The 16,842-nt window shown below is 47.1% G+C and overlaps 2 protein-coding genes across 2 annotated transcripts in view; both read left to right on the forward strand.

Annotated features, from left to right (window-relative positions):
• Positions 1-4,405, forward strand: part of Kif9 (kinesin family member 9) — a 47,787-nt gene extending 43,382 nt beyond the window's left edge. Inside the window, exons 19-20 of the mRNA XM_051140740.1 lie at positions 1,719-1,823; positions 4,088-4,405. Of these exons, the coding sequence (XP_050996697.1) occupies positions 1,719-1,823; positions 4,088-4,138 (156 nt within the window). The 3' untranslated portion in view covers positions 4,139-4,405. The remainder of the gene's footprint in view (positions 1-1,718; positions 1,824-4,087) is intronic.
• A 10,736-nt stretch (positions 4,406-15,141) lies between these two features.
• Positions 15,142-16,842, forward strand: part of Setd2 (SET domain containing 2, histone lysine methyltransferase) — a 98,209-nt gene continuing 96,508 nt past the window's right edge. The window contains exon 1 of the mRNA XM_051140722.1: positions 15,142-15,339. Within this exon, the coding sequence (XP_050996679.1) occupies positions 15,269-15,339 (71 nt within the window). The 5' untranslated portion in view covers positions 15,142-15,268. The remainder of the gene's footprint in view (positions 15,340-16,842) is intronic.

Consider the following 16,842-nt stretch of genomic DNA (forward strand, 5'->3'; position numbering starts at 1 on the left):
AAAGAGCTGGTTCTCATTTAGAATTTGAGTTATATACAGTAATAAGCCACTCTGTGAGTGATGAGAATTGAACCTAGGTCCCCTGGAAGAGCAGGCAGTATTCCTAACCAGTGAGCCATCTCTCTAGCCTACTCTGCTAAAGTTATTTTTATAAAACAGTGTTTGAGCCAGGAGTGGTGGCGCACACCTTCAATCCCAGCACTCGGGAGGCAGAGGCAGGTGGATCACTGTGAGTTTGAGGCCAGCCTGGTCTACAAAGTGAGTCCAGGACAGTCGAGGCTACACAGAAAAACCTTGTCTCGAAAAACCAAAACACAAACAAACAAAAAACCCCAAAAAAGTGTTTGTTTCTTTTAGCTTATTTCTTAATCCAGCTATCACACAAATAATTGAGATTCTTTAACAATACAGGGCTTCACAACACAATCTGAGCAGTTTAAGTATGTTCTTAACTCTTTATGCTAGTTTATGTCTTACTCCCAGCAAATATCCCAGTGATACTTGCACTTTCGTAGCTTTCCTCAGCTCCAGCTCCTTTCTCCTCTTCCTTGGACCTCTGCTGGTGGCCCACTCCTCTGGCTTCTCCCCCTGACTCCTCCTGCCTTGGCTGGCAGGAAATCCAGTCCTATTTTCTCCTATTCATTGATTGGCTGTAAGCTGCTTTATTGACCTGACGGGACAATTGGAGAGCAGAGTTTACGCAACATATAGACAGGAAATCAGAATTAACGATAACTTTATGCCTACACTTCTCAAACTTCTCAGTCTGATTTCTTTCTTTCTTTTTCTTTTCTCCTCCTCCTCCTCCTTTCTGTTTTTCAAGACAGGGTTTCTCTGTGTAACAGCTCTGGCTGTCTGGAACTAGCTCTGTTGTCCAGGCTGGCCTCAAACTCAAAGAGATCCTCCTGCCTCTTCCTCCCAAATTCTGGGATTAAAGACGTGCACCCACCACCTCTCAGCTCAGTTTGATTTCTTATAAAACCCAGGACCACCTGCCTGGGGCAGCACTGCCCCCAAAGGGCTGGGTCATCCTACATCAATCATTAATCAAGAAAATGCCCCCAGCAGAGGCAGGTGGATCACTGTGAGTTTGAGGCCAGCCTGGTCTGCAAGGCAAGTCCAATACAGGCAAGGCTACACAGAGAAACCCAGTCTCGAAAAACAAACAAACAAAACGCCCCACAGACTTGCCTCTAGGCCAGCTTGATGGAGGGAAATTCCTTGGGAGTCTTTCTTCCCAGACATGTCTAGGTTTATGTCAGGCAGATTAAAAACCAACCAGTACAAACCTTAGAGAGGGATGTGTAGGGGTTGGAGAAATGGCTCAGTGATTAAGAGCACTGAATGCTCTTCCAGAGGATTTGAGTGCAATTTCCCACACCCACACGGTAGCTTACAACCTTCTGTAACTTGGTTCCACGAAATCCCAATTCCTCCTTCTGGTATACAGATGTACATGCAGACAAAGTACCCATACACATACATTTTTAAAAGTGAGAAATGTAGACAAAGGAATACCTTTTATTATTGTCAACTTTCTGCAGTGCCCAGGAGGCCCTTACAAAGGATTCTGGGAGAACCCTGACATGGGTACTACAGATGCTCTGGGTGCATTTGCAAACCCAGCAAGGGGCTATCCTGCTGCTCAGCACAGGCCCTGCCAGGGTTTTCCTGACTACTCCAGGCTGAGGTACTGAACTGGGTTGGGCCTCTTCCAGGGAGAAGATGACCAGGACAGGTTCAGCCAGCTGCAGCAGACTGTCCTGCCTGAGGCTCCTGATTCTGTCTCCTTCTACAATGCCAAAGTCAAGACAGAACAGAAGGTAACTTGGGGCACTCATGTCTGTGGGGAAGGGGGTGCAGACTTTATTACAAGGATACCTAGAATCACCAACTGTATTAGATAGGCACATGGTGTGTGGGGGAGTGGTGATGGTACCAGCCCAGGGAGACTGAGTGTCACCCTTAGTCCATGGGTATCTTCTGCCAGCTCTAGACTGGAACAAGGCTGGACTTTGAACACGGGAGAAGGAGGATCCCATAGAGCATGGCCAGGTCTGGGCATGGCTTGTAAATGCTAACCCATAACCATGTATGGTGGCTCACAGTCCATGATAGTCTAGGAAAGAGATCCTCTGAGACCACTGCCTGTGGAGAAGGGCCTGTCCAGGAGCCACCCTGCACAAATGGCCAGCCTGGTCTAGAGTTTGTTCTAGGACATCCAGAGCTACACAGAGAAACCCTCTCTCAAAAAACAAACCAAACAGGATGCCATCTCATTTAGCTTAGGCAGGCCTCAAAATTGATATGCGATGACCTTGAACTAATACTCTTGCCTCTACCTCCCAAGTGCTGAGAATACAGGCATATCTGGCTGTTTTTGCTCTTTCAAACAAGGTTTCATATAGTTCAGGCAAGCCTTGAACTTGCTAAATAGCAGAGGGTGGCCTTGGACTCCTACTTCTCCTGTTGGAATTATGTCACACCTTGTAATCTCAGCACTTTGGGGCTGTGGTATATCTTGAGGTCAAGGCCACCTTGAGCTATATAAAGAAAATTCCTGCCAGGTGTGGTGGCGCATGCCTTTAATCCCAGCACTCTGGAGGCAGAAGCAGGTGGATCATTGTGAGTTAGAGGCCACCCTGGTCTACAAAGTGAGTCCAGGACAGCCAAAGCTACACAGAGAAACCCTGTCTTGAAAAACTAAAAAAAAAAAAAAGAAAAAAGAAAAACAAAACGAAAAAAGAAAGAAAAAGAAAACTCCAGCTTCGTGTTGGCAGTACAGGTTCAGTCTCTTACCTTGGGGCCTCTACAGCTCCTTTTCGTGCTCTAAGCTGCCTTTAACATTTGTCCCTTGCCTGCCTACTTTAGCAACAGTCTTTTCTACTTACTCTCAGGCAGCCTAGCAGTGTATTGTTTAAATTTTTTGGTTTTTGTTTTTAGTTTTTCGAGACAGGGTTTCTCTATGTAGCCTTGGATATCCTGGACTTGCCTTGCAGACCAGGCTGACTTGAACTCAAAATGATCCACCTGTCTCTGCCTCCCGAGTGCTGGGATTAAAGGCGTGTGCCACTGTGCCTGGCTCCTAGCCGTGTATTAAAAGGACAGAATTTATTATTTTATTTATTTATTTTTGGTTTTTCGAGGCAGGGTTTCTCTGTATAATAGCCCTGGCTGTCCTGGACTCACTTTGTAGTCCAGGCTGGCCTTGAACTCACAGAGATCCACCTGCCACTGCCTCCTGAGTGCTGGGATTAAAGGCGTGTGCCACCATGGCTGGCTAAACAGAATTTAAATAAATAAATAAATAAATAAATAGTGAAATCTGTGAGTACTACAGCTAGAGGGAGGGCCTGTAATAGTAACAGGCCCCAACCTCTAAAGGTAGAATCCTTGTTTGTCTTAGTTTCCTATTACTATGACATATTTTGCCTGCATGTATGCCTACATGCCAGAAGAGGGCACCAGATCTCATTATAGATGGTTCCTAGCCACCATGTGGTTGCTTGGAATTGAACTCAGGACCTTTGGAAGACAAGACAGTGCTCTTAACATCTGAGCCATCTCTCTAGCCCTCAGGAGATCATTTTATATTTGTTTAATGATAAGCTTCACAACACAATAACTGAGCAGTTATTACTCTATTATTAACCCTCTAATCTGGCTTCCTCCCAGGATGCATTCTAGTGATGCTTTCACTTTGTAGCTTTCCTGCTCCAGCTCCTTCCTGATGATTCCTTGATCTCTCCCATGGCTGAATCCCCACCTTCCTCCTCTTACTCCTCCTCACCCTGGCTTGCAGGAAGTCTAGTCTTATTCTCTCTCCTGCTCAGCGACTAGCTGGAAGCTGCTTTATTGGCATATCAGTGTACAGTTGGGGAGCAGTGTTTACCCAACATGAGAAAGACATGAAAGTGTTTGAATGGAATGTTACTTTTCATAGAATTTGCACTATCCAGAGAATTTTTGTCTCCAGACTGATGTTTGCAGGCAGAATGATGAAGTGACATGGCTGATATAGCTTGTGGGTCCTTGCTAAGACCACATGTCCTGATCCATTTCCCTTTTCTTGATCTTTTTCTTCTAGCACAATTATATGAAAGCCATAGCGGGCCTCCAACAGTCACACAGAAAATAAGTCTCATCAATAGCTTGAAGACCAGCAGTTCCAGCTTGTTCTAAGGAAGCTGCTAGACCACATGCCCAGAGCTCCAGCTACTCTGCTGCAAGCTGGGACCAAACCCAGAGAAGCACACAGTTCCCTGCCCGCGAGGATGGGCATCCTCCAAAGGGTGCCCTTGCCCCTCTCCACAGAACACTTTTGACTTTCATTTGCTACCACTTGTCAAATCAAGATAAAATTATTTTCTAGTTTGGACTTTAAATACTATTCTAAACATTGCTTTATTTCCTGTTTGGAAGGACATCTTCCTTATGTAGAGGTTGTGGCTAAAACCAAGTCCTAGTGTTTGCCTAGCAAGCATCACACTTGAAGTTTGGTTCCTAGCAACATACACAAACACACATTGGATGGGAGAAGAACCGAGAGTGAAGCTCAGTGGTAGAATACTTGTCTAGCATTTATGAAGTTCTTCCATCTCCAACACCACCAAAAAGAAAAATAGCTAATATTGTAGCATGGTGGGACAGGGATCCCAGCACTTGGGTGGTGGCAACAGGGGGATCAGGAGTTCAGAGTTACCCTTAGCTACATCTCCAGTTCAAGGTCAGTCTGGACTATATGAAACCCTCTACCAAACAAAAAATAAAGTCATCTTAGCCTTGAGTAGGATATCAAAACAGCAATCAGGCTTTTCCTGACAAGTGTTTCCCTTCTGTCAGCCTCTGCTCTCTTCAGGGGGCATCCTGAGATGAGCTGGGGCTGAGAATACTTCGTTCAGCCTTCACTCTCTCTGTTCCTGGCCTTGAAGATAGGAGGACATTCTTTCTGTGCAACAAGAACATCAGCCATAGTGACCTACAAAAGGGTGAGGCAGGACTGGGTCACTGTGCCTTAGATCCCACAGCCTTTCTGGCCAAGCACACATGTGCAATAGGTGTTGTAGCTTCTCTGTCTTGACCCCTTCCTTTTCTTTCTCAGTGTGTGACTGTAGATAAACACAAGTGAAAGCGATCAGGTCACTCTGGACAGGAATAGGGATCACACCAGCAGGGTTGGGCAGAGAAGAGAAACCATTACTCCTGAGTCAAGTTCTCAGGCTCTGTGTCCTTGGAGATGGTACCACAGGGAAAGAGCTCACTGCTTTGCTTGGGACAAACACTGGCCCTCTGGGGGCTTCCCAGCTGACCAATGCAATCTCTGCTGAGTGAGATGTTTTGGAACTTCCTTGCAATCTTCCCTCCTGTTGCTGTGGACCAAGGCTTTGACTTTGAACATGGTATGACAGTGATCTTCCATCTGATACCCTTGAATGCCCAGGATGATAAAGGCCTACACTGGAATTACCTGGAAGCCCTGTAGAGGGAAGCAGTATGAGAAAATATTCCAGATCAGACCTCAGAGGTTAGTCTTCAGATTACTTTCTATGAAGAAACCTGAGGAGCTGGGACAGAGGACATGGTTAAGGGGTTAAGAGTGCTTGCTTTGCAAGCACAAGGACCCAAGTCTGAATCTCCTATACATGCATAAAAAACATGGCTGCATGAGTGTTAACCTCAGCACTGGGGGCAGAGACAAGCAGATCCTTGTAGGATGATTATTTTCTTTTATTCTTTTTTTTTTTTTTTTTTTTTTTTTGGTTGAGACAGGATTTCTCTGTGTAGCCTTGTTTGTCCTGGACTCACTTTGTAGAACAGGGTGGCATTGAACTCAGAGATCCATCGGCTTATGCCCCCAAGTGCTGGGATTAAAGATGTGCCCTACCACCACCTGGCATAGAATGGTTATTAATGTGAATATGGAAGCAGTCTATCATTAGCCAGCTATTTACCCAAATAAAGACACATGGAGACTAGTTAATTAGCCTTGAGCACAATACTGAGCAATTATTACTAAAACTTCAAGCTAATCAAGCTTTTTCCCAGCCAAAATCCCCATCATACTTGCATTTAAAAAAATCTTCTCCTGGCCCTGGCCCACTTCCCTGATGCTTCCTGGACCTCTCCTCATGGCTCAATCTCACACTTCCCTCTCTCGTTCTCCTCTCCTTACTGGACCTGGATGTTCCACCCTATTCTATTGGTCAGCATTGGCTGGTTGGCATTGACAACACAGAGAACAAATGATGGGCATGTTTAGACTAACTTGGAGAGTGGAGATACTTAGAATAAACATTACAGTGTCACATCCTGATTGAAACCAGATAGCGGGATAGAGAAATGAGCATTTGTTGACAATAGTTTTAAAACTCTATTTTATGCGGGGTATTGAAGCCGCTACCTCCCTTCCACCAACCCCTTAACTCTAGGTAAGAGTAGTGGGGAAAAGGGGAGCCGACTCCTTTACTTCTACCAGCTCTTTAGGGTCAATGGGCTCTTTTGGGGCCATACCAATCTCTGTCCACAGCAAACACAGGAAGCATTCTCCTCTGAGCAGCTGTGTTGAAAGGTTTCTATCTCCACTGGTCTCTGGTTTCTCCAAATTGCTACATGCGACACTTTCTCTCTCTGGGCTCTTGTATTTATCTTCCTCAGAGTCCTAGACTGACAAAGAGTGGAGGGTACTTAGCCATGAGTATCCATTAGCTGGCTTGGAGATGATGTGGACGAAACTGGTTGCCCAAAGCCATATAATCTGCTGTCTCTTCCTGGATAAACAAGTCTGCAGTCATTTGCCCTTGGTTAGCTTTTACCAGACTTCCAGTGTCCATGTGGTGACTCTGTGCCACTCACCCCCTTGGCCTGAACCCCCTGCTCTCATCCGTGGGCTGGACCCTAGGGAGGAGCAACACTAGATCACAAACCTTTCTGTACTGCATGAGGTAGATAGACTTTTACCAATTGGCAAAGACCACACCCCCCAGGAGGCAGTTATCAGCTGTGGACATACTAAAGCCCAAACTAAAATCCCACACTTAGAATCTAAACAAAAACATATTTACATAACATAACTGAGTTTATAAAGAATCCAAAATTGCCAGTCCAAGCATTTGAATGAACAAGGGTAAACTTTACATAGTGCAAAATAACACTAAGCCAACAGGTTTTGAGAGTTTGTTGGCTATCCAACATATCCTAAACAGCGGGCTTCCTGTTCAATGAGAGACAGAAAGCAATAGTGGAAGACAATTGATATCCTGCTCTGGCCTGGCTGTGGCAGGTGCCCATACCCACACACCTGCATGCGTGCATGCACATCTAAACCCCTGCCCTCCCAAAGCCAATCCCTCTTATCTCCCCTCCTACCTCAGGGTCTCATAATGTAACTCAAGGCTAGTCTGGAACTCACAGTGATCTTTCTGCCTTAGCTTGACCAAATGTTGGTAATTGAGGCATGCACCACCACACTGTCTCAAGGAAAGGTATTTCTTACCTAAGAGGAAGAGTCATGTGACAGTATCTCAGGTGTGGTTTCCAGGTGGAACAGAAGGGGACTTATGTATGGTCCCCTTATCAGGACTGCCGGAGTAAGTGTAGGCTCAGTGTTGTGGTTAATTATTACAGCAGTATTTTCTAACCTGCTAGCAATCAATCAAGACACAGACACCTGTTATATTTTATTTTTTGGTTTTTCAAGACAGGGTTTCTCTGTGTAGTCTTGGCTGTCCTGGACTTTGTAGACCAGGCTGGCCTCGAACTCCAAGTGATCCACCTGCCTCTGCCTCCTGAGTGCTGGGATTAAAGGCATGTGCCACCACCGCCTGGCTTACCTGTTAAATTTTAAAATAGCCTTAGTTAACCTGGGGCGGGGCAGATATTAATCCCCTAACTACTTCTAATAATTTCTATCCGGCTACCTCCCATCCATAATCCCAAATACTTGCTATCATCATCTGGGCCAAATTTCCATCCACACTGGCCATGTGCTTCTCCTCCACCTAACCCATGGTGCAGCCTTCTTCTTCCTCTCCTCTCCTCCGTATCTCCTCCTCCCAAGATTCGGTCTCCCAAAGCCCAGGAACTTTAGCCACACCTATCCATTTGCCCACCCAGGTGTGATGGCCTTTTATTGGTCAGATTAGGCTCTTAGGCAAGGTACAAGGTAGGGCAGAGACAGCAAGCAGTAATTAGCTTAAAAATACATCAGACCAAGCACTTGGGAGGCAGAGGCAGGCAGTCTCTGTGAGTCCGAGGCCAGCCTGGTCTACAAAGTGAGTCCAGGACAGCCAAGGCTACACAGAGAAACCCTGTCTCAAAAAACCAAAAACCAAACAAAAACATCAGACCAACCTCTAACACCCAGACATTAGAGTGCCTACCGCACAGGCATGAGGACACAAGTTTGGATCCCCTGTACCCAAGTAAAAGCAAGGTATGGTGGCATGTGGCTGTAAACCTAGCCCTGGGGTCAGGGGGGCAACAAAGTAGGGATATTGACATAGGTAGATCCTTAGAGCTCACAAATACTTGTTAAAAAAGGAGAGGGAGAGCCGGGCGTGGTGGCGCATGCCTTTAATCCCAGCACTCGGGAGGCAGAGGCAGTCGGATCGCTGTGAGTTCGAGGCCAGCCTGGTCTACAAAGTGAGTCCAGGATGGCCAAGGCTACACAGAGAAACCCTGTCTCGAAAAACCAAAAAAAAAAAAAAAAAAAAAAAAAAAAAAAAAAGAGGGGCAGAAAAAGATGGGTAAATGAGGGTACTGAGAACTGAAAAATTGTCAGTTATTGCTAACCAGGTGCCAAGTAATGATACAAAGCTTTTATTAATATGAAAGCTTGGCTTTAGTTTAGGCTTATTCCCAACCAGCTTGTATAACTTAAATTTACCCATTAATCTATTTGGCCGTGTGGCTTGTTACCTCCCCTCAGTCCCAGCACCTGTTTCTTCCTCAGCATCTGGCTGGTAAATCCCCTGTGCTTGAATCTTTGCCAGCATGCCCCACCTCTCGGGCCTTGCTACAGGCCACTCAGCTCTTTATTACACCCATCAGAAGGTGATGGTGAAAAATGTTATAAAACATCGGGACAGGTGAGACTTCATAAAAATAATACCAAAGTACTGCACTCAACTCTCTGGCCTTACAGAAATTAGCATTTGAACAACATGGAGATGATTTTTACACAGTGCACAAGAGATTATCCCAGCATATATGTAATTTTGTGGTTAATAGATATAAACAAGACAGAATATGTTCTATAACAAAGGCAAATAATGTGAAAGCAGAGGAGTACTCTTGTATTGTTTGGGAAAGAGGAAAAACAATTTATCCTTTTATATATCCAATGCTTTTCCACTAGGATCGACTCTGCTATGGTGAAGGTCTTTGTGTGAGTATATGGAGAGAGATTTAATTTCCCAATGTCACGCTGAGCCCCAGGGTCTTGTTGCTAATGTCATTCTTGCCTGCCTTCTGACAAGGAAAGAAACTACACAAGGTCACTGAACTAAAAACTTATGTGCTTGTCCTTTCAAACTTGAGAATTCCCTCTCAATTCTTTTTTTAAATTTACTTTTATTTCAAGTGCATTGGTGTTTTGCCTGCATGTATGTCTATATGAAGGTGTCAGATCTTGGAGTTACAGTTGTGAGCTGCCATGTGGGTGCTGGGAATTGAACCCAGGACCTTTGGAAGAACAGACAGTGCTCTTAACTTGAGGCATCTCTCCAGCCCTGCTTTAGGAGAGCATCAGTGCTCTTAACCGATGAGCTATCTCTCCAGCCCCCTCCCTTCCAATTCTTTGAGTCTTACTATGTAGTCTTAGGGTCTTACTGTGTAGTCAGGCTGGCACTGAATTCTCAATCCTGGCTCTGGAGTGCTGGGATTACAGGTGTGCCACACTGAACCTCACAAAGTCAGTATCTACTGAGGATGATAATCCTCTGAGAATCCTTATTTGGAGAAAGGATTAGGGAGGTAGGTAGGGAAGGGGTTAAGTGGATAGGAAGTGGCCTCCAACTCAGTTCCTGCTCCAATTGTGGACTCAAGGGGGAAATGACCTTTTGTCTTCCCAGAGCCTTAGTCAGGTTCCCATTTGAGTCAAACCTCTGGCCTGGGTACCTAGAAGAACCCCTGCCACTCAGGAAAAAAAGGTACCAACCAATGTTATCCTAGAACACACCTAATTGCCTGTGTTGCATCAGTCAATATACTATATATTCATATGCATATCAGTCAATATATTAGCTCAAAGTCTTTATACCGGCTGTGGATATAGTTCAGTGATAGGGGCTGCTTGTTTAGTGTTCTAGTTTCCTTCTGTTGCTGTGATTAAACACTTGGGCCAAAAGCAACTTAGGGTTTACACTTCCAGGCCCCAATCATCATTTGGGGAAATCGGACCAGAAATTATTTTAGTTTTATTATATAGCCTTGGACCAGCTATGTAGGCATGTGCTGCCCACGTGGGATGGGCCATCCTCCATCAATAACTTCCCCACAGAAGCACCATAGACCAATCTGATATAGACAATTCAACTGAGGCTTTCCTCTCAGATGACTCTAGGCTATGTATGTCAAGGTGACAAAACTAACTAGTGTACCTAACATACAAGGCACTGGGTTCAATTTGCAGCACTGGGAGGGAAAATATTTACAATAATTTTGGAGAAAGTGCTCAGGGGATCAACTGGTGCTCCCCTGTCCTAAATACATTTCCCATCATTTTACCAAACCCTAGAATTGCCTGTGGGGAACGACCGAGCTTTGGCTTTCTTGCCCTTTTCACGACACACCAGTGTTAACTTTAAGGGTCACTAGTAGCTGCTAGGTTTCATACCTAGGACAAGCAGCTGAGGTGCCTGATATGAATGGACCTGGCCTCCAGATTCTCCCCGCATCCCTCAGTCCCCTATTATAGGGCGTGGCTGGCATTCTCCACCCTCTATGCTGAACTTTCCAGCCCAGGAGCTGGACTTCCTCTCCCTCAGAGCTCTTCACTATATAATCCAGACATTTTGGTTCTCTCAGTATGCCCACAATCTTGCCCCCTACCCCTAACCTCCTTTTCCCTGGGACTGGTGAACCCTGCCTGAGAGCTCCCCCCAACAGACCTGCCTTTGTACTTTAATCTGGCTTGAATTGCTTACTTTGTGGTGGGAGAATCCCTATCAGTAGCCACCCTGGGTCTGCTGGAATGGATGTGATGGACGTGGTCTGGGGCCACAGGAGATACTAGAAGCAACTATGCTGGTATTAAAGGCATGTGCTACCACGCCTGGCTAATTCTCAAGGTTTTTATGGTATTTAGTACCCTTGGAGTGGGAATAGGTTTCATGTTGGGGATTTTGGACATTTTTTCTTTAAATGCATTTGGAGGGCTTTTTGTATAAAAGCATGGAATAGCAGGGCATGGTAGCACACACCTTTAATCCTAGCACTGAAGAGGTAGAGGCAGGTATATATCTGCTTTTAAGGCCTTCCTGGCCTACAAATTGAATTCTAGGCCAGCCAGGCTTACACACTGAACAGAGAATGCCAGTCACAGAAAGTATGGAGAATGAGGATAGGGATTTAAATTTCTTTTTTTTTTTTTTTTGAGATAGGGTTCCTCTGTGTAGCCTTGGCTGCCCTGGAGTTGCTTTTAGACCAGGTTGGCCTTGAACTCAGAGTGATCTACTTGCCTCTGCCTCCTGAGTGCGGAGATTAAAGACATGGTTTACCATGCCCCACAGCATGCAGTTTTTTGAACTTGAATTTAAATTGGGTGTGGTGGTTTGTAATCCTAGTACTTGGAGGCTGAGGCCAATCTGGGACATGCACAGCAAGCCAGATTCTAGATAATTCTAAACACTGTTTCATAGGTGCTGCCTATAAAATTTTGAATCAAAGATTCCCGAGCCTTAGAATTTCCACTGACCACCATGGTTTGATAGCTTACTCTATTGGGTTCTGACCAGACAAATGTTATCATTCAATTGGCAATACCATTAATCTGTCTCCTGCTAGAGAACTGCTTACTTTGTTATTAAGGAAATGGGAAACCCGTATACCTTATCTTTGGTTCCTCTCAACTTAGTCTCAACTTAGTTTCCATGTAAACTAGCTGCCCCATTGCCCCCCAGGACAGGGTTTCTCTGTGTAGCCTTGGATGTCCTGGAGTTGCTTTGTAGGCCAGGCTGGCCTCGAATTCACAGCAATCCGCCTTCCTCTGCCTCCCGAGTGCTGGGATTGAAGGCCTGCGCCACCAGGCCCGGCTCATAAAATAGCTCTACTCTAATCTCAAGTGCCTGCCAACAGCTTATATGGCATTTAAGGCAAAGAGCTCTACTCTATTCAAAATCTAAAAGATCCGAGCATGGTGAACACAAGAGGCTGAGGAAGAACTCAAGCTTAAGGCAATCCTAGGCTGCATATGGAACTATTTCAAAAACAAACAAAAAAACAAAAAAAACTTAAAGATAACTTAGTAAGAGGCATTGTACAAACATGTTCACAATATTATCTGTCAGGTAGATACACTTCTGTTTTATAGGCAAGGCAGAAGCCTGAGAAACAGCCATGCCCAGTGTCATATGACTAGAAATTGGCTGGTATGGCATAGATTTACATAGTGCCAGACAAAACTTACCCATTGGACTATAGTAACGTAAAACGTGCTGACATCTGTTCAAAGTTTAGGATTTTATGGACTGGGGATGTTTCTCAGTTGGTAGAGTGCTTGTCTGGTATGCAGGAAGCACTAAATAACTAGCTGTGGTCTTGTCAGCATACTGTCCCAGTCTGCCTAGCAACCTATGATGTCATTACCTACCTGTCACTAGGCGGGGCCCTACCCAGGATTATAAAAGGGCAAACCCACCTTGTCTCTCTTTCTTGTTCCTCTTGTTTCTCTCTTCTTCTCTCTCTCTGCGTGCTCCCCCTGCCTTCTCCCCCATATCATAGCTGTTTCCTGGCATGTTCTTTTTTAATCATTACAATGTCTGCCTGTAATCTCAGCACTAAGTGGTAGATGCAGAATGAGAAAATGTTAAGGTCATCATTGGCTACAGAGCAGGTCAAGGCCAGCAGGGATACACAGAAACCCTGTCTCAAAAACAAACATGCAAAAAGAAAGTACAGAAAAAGCAGAAGTTCAGGGTTTCACAAGTAACTCATTTTCTCCTCACAGCAAGAGAATCTGTTCATACTATAACTTTCACCTTCAGCAGGTTGTGGTGTCTGGCACCTGTAATCCAGGCGTCAGGGAGGCTGGCGTAGAAGAATTTTGAGTTTGAGGTCAGCATGGGATACACAGCAATTTTCTGGGCAGTAAAGGAAAACTCAAGAACAAAAGCAAAACAATAAAATGGCTGTAGGAGACTGAAACCTAGCGTCTGGTGGACCTTGAACTTCCACCATATGCCTAGTTACCAGGAAGGGGGAAAAAAGCCAGATTAACCTCTAAATGAAATTATAAAAAGAAAATGATACTGATAGCCCACATACAAGTAAAATAACACATTTTAGGAGCCTGTGAGATGGCTCAGCCAGTAAAGGCACTTGCTGCCCAGCCTAATGATGTAAACTACATCCCAGCGATCCACGTAAGAGGGAAAAGAGAATAAACTCACTAATGTTATCCTCTGATCTCCACATGTGTGCATGTGTGTGCCTCAACACACACACCATACAGAAACAATTTAAAAAATACATCTTAGCCGGGTGTGGTGACACACGCCTTTAATCCCAGCACTTGGGAGGCAGAGGCAGGCGGATCGCTGTGAGTTCGAGGCCAGCCTGGTCTACAAAGTGAGTCCAGGACAGCCAAGGCTAACACAGAGAGACCCTGTCTCGAAAATCCAGAAAAACAAAAACAAAAAACCCCAAAACATCTTAAACTGAGAGGTGGTGGCACATGCCTTTAATTCCAGCACTTGGGAAGCAGAAGCAAGGTGGATCTCTCTGAGTTCGAGGCCAGCTTGGGCTACAGAGCAAGTTCCAGGACAGCCAGGGCTACAAAGAGAAACCTGTCTTGAAAACCAAAGCAACCCAAACCAAAGAGCTGCAACCCAAGGGGATGCAGGCAGGAAAGAGGCACTCGAGTGTTCAGGTTAAGTCTAAACTACAGAAGATCTTGGCTAAACGCCACCAACAGCTATTGAAATATTCTTAGATCACATTTCAATTCGTTGTAAAGTCCAATTAAAAAATTAGTGGCTAATCTTCCCCCAAAGAAACTCCATAGAAGATCTGAACTCGCTAACTGCCACTTTCGTGATAAGCAACGGCTATAAATCCAGCGTCGTGTAAGTTAGCTAACAGTCTCACGAAATCCTGCTTCTCCTTCCAGAAACAAAAAACTTCCCCTTTCAAGTTAATCTAACTTTGTTTTTTAAAGAAAGTAATCAAGAACCTTTTCTCCAGGACATTTTCTCTGAGGTCTTAAGAATATAGCCTTTCAGGCTTTTGGGGTGAGGGCAGAATCCCGCGGGGAGGAGGAAGGTAGGTGATGGTGGGGACGCGGTGGTGGGGGCGGCGGGAGCTAAAGACCGGGCGGGAGAGTGGAGGGGGGCCGAGAGGGCGTGTCCGGGAAGCCGGGTCTGAGAAGCATGCCCCCCCACCCCCCTCCCGCTTAAGCTTGGTTTCCTTGCGCGCTGAGAGCGAGATGAAGAAGCAAGGGAGAAGAAATAAAGGAGCAGGAGCGGCAGCTGCGCTACCTCACAACTTAGAGGCCAGGCTCTCCGAGGGCTCCGGGGCTTCTGGCGGCGGAGAGCTTCGAGGGATGAGGGCAGGTAACCTAAGGGCCTCGGGCTGTTCCCCGGGACGTCGCCCTGGGAAGGATAGCGGTGGCACCCCTCCAGCTCCGGGACCCGCCTACAACACTTAGCCCTGGGACTTATTGTTCCGGGAAGCCGCAGGCTAGGCCCGGCCCGGCCCTCGGGTTGCACCCCGCCCCTTGCCAGGGTCGGCGGGCTGTGGCTGGCGCGCCGACTGGCGGCCGGTGGGCTGCCGGTGCGTGTCTCTTTAAGGGGCTGGGCCTGCAAGGCTGCAGGGCGGGCGGGGTGCGCGTTGCTCCGGGAGTGAGTGTGAGAAGGAGAGAGCGGCGGGCGGTTGCGGGAGGGAGGGAGGGAGGGAGGGAGCAGGCGAGCCAGCCAGCCAGCCAGCCAGCGACGCGGGCCGCCCCTGCCGCCGCCGCGATCGGACCAGCGGCCTCCTCCCCTCCGGTCCCCTCCCCCGCATCGGTGGCCTGCCGCGGGGAGGGGGCTAGCGTCGCCGCCTCCAGCTGCTCCTCATGAAGCAGCTGCCGTCGCAGCCGCCACCGAAGATGGGGGATTTCTACGATCCCGAGCACCCGACCCCTGAGTAAGTCTCAGGTCCGCGGCCTTCCCGCTGCCTTTTGGGTCGCTTCAGCCGAGGGGCGGCGCGTCCATGACCGGTGGCGGCGCGCGGAGTAACGGGGCCCTTGGGCGGCTTCGCGCGGTCGTGGTGGTGGTGTTGGGGGTGGGGGGGGGGGGAGAGCAGGCCGGGCACAGCCACCTCGGGCCGCCTCGCTCGGCCTCCCTCGGCTGTCCCGGCGGTTGGGCCTGGCGCGGAGACGGCTGCTCGCGTCGCAGCGGCGGTTGGGGCGGCCCGGTGGGGGAGGGGCGGCCACGGCCTCCACTGCTGTTGCCGCGTCCTCAGTCGGCCCGCCTGGAGCTCGGTGCTCCCCGCTGCTCCTCCCGGGCACGCTGGGGGGGGGGGGGGGGGGGGGGGGTGGCGGCCCGAGCTTCTGTCGCAAACCTGGGTGCAGAGTCCGAGGCGCCGCTGAGGAGGCCAAACCCGGCGAGAGGGCGCCAACGAGTGTAGGCCGAGAATCCCCGGGCTCGGGTGGAAGCTCGCCCCGTCGCCTGGCCTACCAGTGACGGCAACTCCGAGACCGGAAGGCCCTAGCGCGCGTTTCCCCCGCTGCGATCCGCGGACGAGCCCAGCGTTGTGTTCTTGGTTTTGATTTAAAAAACAAACAAACAAACCTCTTCTTGAGCGCTCGACCCTGGTCCAGTATTGCTACGAGCGTCACATTCTGCACCTTTGGCACTTGGGTTTTGTAATGGTGGCGAGGTTTGTCTGGTCCCGTTGTTGAGGTGACACCAGTTTTGTTTTCGCTTTTTAGCCTGAAAGTGAAAATCCGGCCAACATTTTTTTTTCTCGATTATGAGGCTTGAACACTTTGGCATACTATTTCTTAGGTAATAGAATCTTACCTACAAGGATGACTTTTGAGTGTGAAAATTTAGTTGGGACCTAAAATTCTTTGTATTCCTCTCTAAAGAAGATGGTGTTCTTGTAAAGTGAAATACAGAGGGTTTTTTTTTTTTCTTGGTTTGTTTTTTGTCCAGTAGTTTCTTTTCAGTATAGGACATTTTAATATTTCTGTTGGGCAGTATCCGTTACCACAGCAAGGCTTCCATTCCGGTAAGATTTGGTACACCTGAGTTAGGATTGTAGGCAGGCAGCCTCAGCTGCTTTGTGAAGACTTCAAAATGACAACAAAAGTCAACAGAAAGAAAGCTTCTGGAGTCAGTTCCTTCCTTAAGCTCTCACATAATGATTTCGTTGTTTTTTTTTTTTACATAAACGGTCTCACCTTGTTTTCCAGGCTGGTTTTGAATTTACTGTATAGCCTGGCTGGCCTCGAACCTGGGGCCCTCCCCCTTCAGCTTCCTCGTTGCTGGGATTACAGATGCTGACCACTAACATACTTGAAAAACTATTGTTTAACTGGATTTGCTCCTACTGCTGTCTACACTTAGGAGCATACAAAATTCATTTCAAAGTTAACGTTTATGTGGATTTCTAGTGAAACTTAACTTTCATGACTAAATTACA

This window comes from Acomys russatus, chromosome 32 (assembly GCF_903995435.1).
Source record: "Acomys russatus chromosome 32, mAcoRus1.1, whole genome shotgun sequence".
Taxonomy (NCBI): Eukaryota; Metazoa; Chordata; class Mammalia; order Rodentia; family Muridae; genus Acomys; species Acomys russatus.